The sequence below is a fragment of the Frankliniella occidentalis genome, unplaced genomic scaffold (assembly GCF_000697945.3).
Source record: "Frankliniella occidentalis isolate FOCC.00 unplaced genomic scaffold, Focc_3.1 Scaffold2, whole genome shotgun sequence".
In the NCBI taxonomy this organism is placed as follows: domain Eukaryota; kingdom Metazoa; phylum Arthropoda; class Insecta; order Thysanoptera; family Thripidae; genus Frankliniella; species Frankliniella occidentalis.
In genome coordinates, this window is record NW_026267132.1 from 1,527,571 (window position 1) to 1,533,746 (window position 6,176).

Sequence of the window (6,176 nt, forward strand, 5' to 3'; positions counted from 1 at the left end):
GGGGTCGAACTTTCTCAAGGTGGGGCGACGACGGTGGCGGGTGCGTATTGTGCCATGCTGATTAAAAACGTCGCGGAACGGGTGTAAGGGGGAAAGAGGAGGGGGCCCAACTGTCATAGTCAGGAAACAGCCCAGGAATATACTGTCGATTTTCGATATGGATATAAGTTTGAATCCTTTCTGACCTCATGCTAAACATAATAAACTTGATGGATTTTGAATTCCTTCTCCACAGAGCAAAATTATTTATTTTGGAGTGTGTATAATGGTCTGGAAAACCAAAGGAAAATTCAGAGGAGACAGCAGATAGCGAGGCGTGGTGTAGCCTGGTGGACGGGAGCGACGAATATTCCTCCTCGGAACACACATCTTCTAGCTCGAGGTGGCCGTCGGAAGTGGGCGTGGGCGTGAGCAGCTGGGCGGCAGAGACAGACGTGCGTTGGTTTGGATGGCGTTCGGAGACCGAGCCGGCTCGAGCCGGCTTCAGGTGAGAGGCAGTGAGAGGTGAGGTGTTCCCCATCTCCCCCTCTCTTGCCTATGGCCGGCTGGGCGTCCCAGCATGTAAGCTGCAGCGTGGCGTGACGCTGCGGGTCAGGGGAGGGGGCAGGCGGCAGTAGTCTAAAAGTGACGGGCCGACAAGGTCAGTCAGTGGCTAGTGGGCGCGCTCAGTGCCCGGCGACACCGTCATGGAGCCCAGCTCACTGTTGCTGGCCGCGGCCGCCGTCGTCGCGGCCGTCTTCCTGTACTTCCGCCACCGCTTCTCGTACTGGGCGCGGAGGGGCGTGCCCTTCCACGCGCCCAAGCCTGTCGTCGGCAACTTCGGCGACGTGCTGCTGGGCCGGAAGAACGTCCCCGGTCTGCTGGCGGACCTGTCGCGGGCCTTCCGGGAGGTCGGCTACTGCGGCATCTACAGCTTTGACAAGCCCGTCCTGCTCGTGTGGGACCCGGAGATGGTGAGGCAAATCGTGGCCAAGGACTTCAGCAGCTTCCACGACCGCGGCCAGCCCTTCGACCCGGCAGACCCCTTGAGCCAGACGCTGTTCGCGCTGGGCGGCAAACAGTGGAAGAACCTGCGCAGCAAATTGACCCCGGCGTTCACGTCGGGCAAGCTGAAGGCTATGCTCCCGCTCATGCGCGACGTCGGCGCGGACCTCGTCGACCAGGTGGCCCTGGAGGCCCACGGCGGGTGCGAGGTCGACATGGAGGAGCTGCTGTCGAGGTTCGTCACCGACGTGGTGGGCACCGTCGCGTTCGGCATCAAGTGCAACTGCCTCCGCGACCCCAACAGCGACTTCCGCGCCATGTCCAAAAAGCTGTTCAAGCAGACGCCCGCCAGCGTGGCGCGCATCCTGCTCACCACCGTCCACCCCAAGCTGGGCGTACTGTTGCCCTTCAAGTGGTTCTTCGCGGAGACCAACGACTTCTTCCTCAACCTGATGAGGGACCAGGTGGACCAGCGTGAGAAGACGAGCGTCGAGCGCAACGACTTCGTGCAGCAGATGATGCAGCTGCGCGCCGCCGACCTGGCCGACGTCGACCCGGACAACCACCTCAAGGTGACGACCGGCGTGATGGCGGCACAGGCCTTCATCTTCTTCCTTGCGGGCCTCGACAACATCTCCAACACGCTCGGCTACATCCTGACCAGGCTGGCCGGCGACCAGGACTTGCAGGACAGGCTGGCCTCGGAGGTGCGGCGCGAGCTCCAGCAGCACGGCGGCGAGCTCTCCTACGAGGCCCTCAAGAAGATGAGCCTCGTCAGCCGCGTGGCCCTCGAGGGCCTCCGACTGTGGAATCCGCTCGGGGTCGTGTTCCGCAAGTGCAACGCCACCACCCGGGTGGGCGACGTCGTGGTCGAGAAGGGCCAGATGCTCTTCATCGCCACAAACGTCATCAACATGGACGAGAGCGTCTTCCCGGAGCCGCAACGCTTCGACCCGGAGCGCCACACGGCTGAGGAGAAGGCCAAGCGGCACCCCTACGCCTTCCTGCCCTTCGGCGAGGGCCCGCGGATCTGCATCGCCGAGCGCTTCGCCCTGCTGGAGATGGAGCTGACCATCGCGGTCCTCGTGGACAAGCTGCGCTTCTCTCCCGGCCCCAACTACGAAAAGGAGGTCGAGATCGACACCAGGGCGCCCCTACCTAAGCCAAAGAATGGGTTCCACCTGCAAGTCACAGAACGCATTTGAAGGAAATTGATAACATTTTCTATAAAAGTGCTTAAAATGATCGTTAATACGTAAGTAAGAAAATTGGGTGCAGTTTGTGCTCACGATTGTATTGTAAGTTTCGCTAGTGTTACTGAATCTACCTCACTACCCTGTACAAATATTTTTGATACTAATACGGAATAAAAAGTAATTTCAGAAAAGAGGACTATATTATTTCTCGAACTGGGGCGAAGAAAAGTGGCACAATAAACTGACCAGGGATACGAACCCAAGTACACATTGGAGTACACACTCGGCAGTTGGTGCATTGTCGCCATGCTCTTGACATCTGTTACGTGAGGTGTGAATCATCGGGCAGGGACTAATATGATAAGCTCGCCGGCGAGTCTGGCTTTGTCGCCTCCGAGTGTAGCAGGACGGGCGTGGCGATGTATCTTATGGTAGATCACTACCACCACCACATCACAAGTGAGTCACCAGTACGGCGAGGGCCCCGCATTTATTTTCTGCAAGTCATCCCCTCAAAATACACACACACAACCTCTCTCTCTCTCTCTCTCTCTCTCTCTCTCTCTCTCTCTCTCTCTCTGTCTATCTCTCTGTCTGTTACGCAGAATAGATATCGTTACACTACTTGTTAGCGCGCTCCGACAGCAGGCATAAGCCATACGGTCCAATATTTGACAGCATGTGCCTTTGGCCAGCCGGGCCGCAGCACCACGGCCTTGACACAACTTCACTTGCACCGCACGGCTCGCAGCCCCGCCCCGCCACGCCGTACGCACACCGGTGGTGCTGGGGCCGGTCCGTTATTGACATGCTGTCCAAAGTTGGGGCCCCCGCCCCGCCACTGGGGCCCGGGGGCGCGGCCGGCGTGGCGGCCACAGACTGCGTTACGCCCCCTTCTTCTCGTCCGTGACCCCGCGGGTACGGCAAGGGTAAGGGTGTCAGAGCGAAATGGTCGCGGTTCACAATCTCAGCTCATGACGGGTGGGTGATGGGACACACTCTGCCCTCAGTGCCAGGGCAGCGGGAAGGGATAAAAGAGGGGAAGAAAGGGAAATTTTTCAACAGAAAAACATTGCAAAAAAGGTAGAAATCCCAGAAATACTTCTTGGAAAAATGTAAATCCTTATAGGGCAGAGCCATGCCGTACCACTACGCTTTCCCCTGGGCCGCCCGGCCGGCCGTGCGGGAGAAAGGCGGCGGCGGGTGGACTCAGGGAATGGCAGCTCGGGATCGAATCTGCGATTTGGTAAAGTATGGGTGTTTTGGCGATATATCACTTGGTCCTTCGCCGACCAGCCGGGGCCGCCGAGGGCCAGCGGCCAGAGGGCCTTGGGGGCGACCCACCTGGGGCACCGCCTGGGTGTGGCGGGGCGGGGCGTGGCGGGGCGTGGCGGGGCGTGGCAGAGCGAGGCGCGGCGGGGCGCGCTGCGCCACGGCCCAGCCAGCCCCACCGCCAGGGAATTGGCGTGATTTGGGCGTGATTTTGACGTGCGCCTCTCGCTGCCCGAGACCGCATTGGGATCCCCTGCAATAAGGTCCGACCGGAGGCTCCGCTGGAGGCTCCAGACCGCTCGGCTGGGGCGGGGAATAAGTTTGGACCAATACGGTGGGGATTATTGCTCTGTCAATCACCACCGCGTCCCACAGAGCTCCACGGCCTGGATCATCTCGGAGCTCCTCCGCCCTTTCTATACTTGCGGTGGCGAAAAGACCGCTTGCCATTCTCCATTTCTCTGACTGGTGATGACTCCCGCGCGAGTCTCAAACCCCCTTCCTCTTAGCCATCCCGTGATTTTTTTTCTTTTGGTTTTGTTTTTTTCCTTTTTTACCCCTCGGACGCCGCTCACTACTCGTGGTGCTCCAAGCTCCCTCTCCAGCCCGACCGGCGGTCTCCCCTCACACGCCCTCACACTCCAGAGCCTGTCCTCCCCCTCCCATCAGATATGGCATTTCGCTGACCAACAACTGATAGTTTAGGCTGTAATTTCACATCTTTTACTTCGGCCCTGCTCCCCCTCCCTGCCCCTCTCGTTTTCCTCTCGGCTTGACCCTTATTGGCTGTATCGCTGCTGACCCTCCACTACAGCCTCGGCTACAGCCACCCCCACCAATGACACCCCCTCATCCCTCCCCCTTTCCTCTCCTTCCGGTCCATTCTCTTCTCTCCAGTGTCCCCTCTTAATAACAAGCAACTCTCTCTCCCTCTCTCCCTCTCTCTCACCATTCCCAGAAAATGCGCAGCTATTAGAGGGAAATTCGGCGCGTGATCATGTTCTTGGCTCCTTTTCTTTTTCGCCTGTTCCTTATTAAAATACGCGTCGCCACGCGGCTGCTTCTCTCTTTTGCCGCTTTCTCTCTCGCTCCTTCTCTCACCCACTCGCTGCCCGTCGGACAGAATGTCTTTCTCTGTCTATTGCCGAACCCTTCTCTCGCCTGTGTTCCGCCCCGTTGTTATTCGCTCGCTGAAAATCATCAACTTTTCCCTCGGAAACTTCGCTAAACACGCCGCGCCCCGCCCGCGGTGCGTACCACGCCCCCTTCCCGCCCTTTTTCGAACGTTTAAATTATCGGCACGGGCGCGATGGAAAAGACCAAGTTCAAGACTAATTTGGTTCCCAAGCTCGAGCCAAATTCTTCGCATTCATCGGGACGTTTTATCGGGATATTTTCCTTTAATATGTAGGTTACGTGTGCGTTGGCTTCTACTTTGAATGAAGCAGGTCATGAAGGCCACACACAAGGAACAAAAAACATTTTTTTTAAAAAACGATGAATTTTACACTCTTATTGAACTTGATCACTGGACCGTCACCTCCTCTAACATTTTCTCATCTAGATCGGTTGTCGTTCAATGAGGGTGCCGCGACTGAAAACTCATCGAGCTCTGAAAAACGTGGGAGCAGGGAGAGATCCCAAAAGACTTGTCTGCGATATTTCCAAAGTCTCCATTTACTTGGAGCGGACACCTGGTCTCCCATAGACAATGGCGCCAAAAACAAAAGAGGCACGACCAAATGCTTTTCGCCTCTCTCATCGAGGCAGTGGCGTGGCATGGCACAGTAACGAACGACTAGTGCTCTCCGTATCTTTAGGTCTACTTGAGAGATTAGGAGAAAGTGTGTGCGGGGGGAGGGGCGGAAGGGAAAGGCGAGGGGAAGAGGGGGGGGGGGTGAGCAACGTGTTACTAGGGAGAAATATTGGGCGCCTGAGTGTGGTTTGGGGACTTGCGCGCACGGGTGGCCTACACAGCAGGGGCGCGCCTATATAAGAAAAATGGAGTTATTCGTCGAACTCCAACTGCGTAGCAGGACGACCAAAGTGGGTGCGCAAATCAGTCTCAAATGGCCTGGTGTCCTACAATATAACACGATAGTGTATTCGGCATGGGTAAAATCACTTTCTTTTTACCTAGCACACGCATTCGAAAACAGTAACTTAAAATAACTTAACAAAAATAATTTTCTTAATTACTTGAATAGCAAGACAGGGTTTTTCCACCGTGACCCTGCGGAAGACCCCCTAGGGCGCGCAAGGTAAGCTTGTAGGGCGGCACTTCAATCCAGCCCAGCTCCTGCTGCAGTAGGGTTTTGGTCTGGCGGGGCGTGGCGAGGCGTGGCGGGGCGTGGCTTGGCGGGGCGTGGCAGGGCACTCGAATGGGCCCGGCGCGCGCCAGCAGCAAACACGCATCAACAGCATAAAGTTTTAATGAATGACCGCCACCGCGGTGTGGCCACCCCGCCGCACCGCGCCCCGCCCCACCACGCCCCGCCGCACCCAAACCAGCCACGCCAGACCAGGCCAGGCACAGGCCTGGTGGAAGCCAAGTTACGGATGAACTTAACTTTCGCCCTCGTGATTTAATAATTAGCCGAAGGTTGTTAGGACTCTTAAGAAAATAATGCATTGAAATTAAGGACGTATGAGTTTGCGGCTCCTGCGCCCGGCTGGTGGCTGCCATGAACGATGCGGAGAGAGAGAGAGAGAGAGAGAGAGAGA

The 6,176-nt window shown here is 57.1% G+C and overlaps 2 protein-coding genes across 4 annotated transcripts in view; one reads left to right on the forward strand and one right to left on the reverse strand.

Annotated features, from left to right (window-relative positions):
- LOC113205953 (uncharacterized) overlaps positions 1-6,176 on the reverse strand; it is a 197,224-nt gene that overhangs the window by 25,944 nt on the left and 165,104 nt on the right. The window lies entirely within an intron of this gene.
- Positions 631-2,371, forward strand: LOC113206239 (cytochrome P450 6a2-like). Its single transcript, XM_026422227.2, has one exon. It carries the CDS (start codon positions 687-689, stop codon positions 2,187-2,189), a length of 1,503 nt encoding a protein of 500 aa, XP_026278012.1. The 5' UTR covers positions 631-686; the 3' UTR covers positions 2,190-2,371.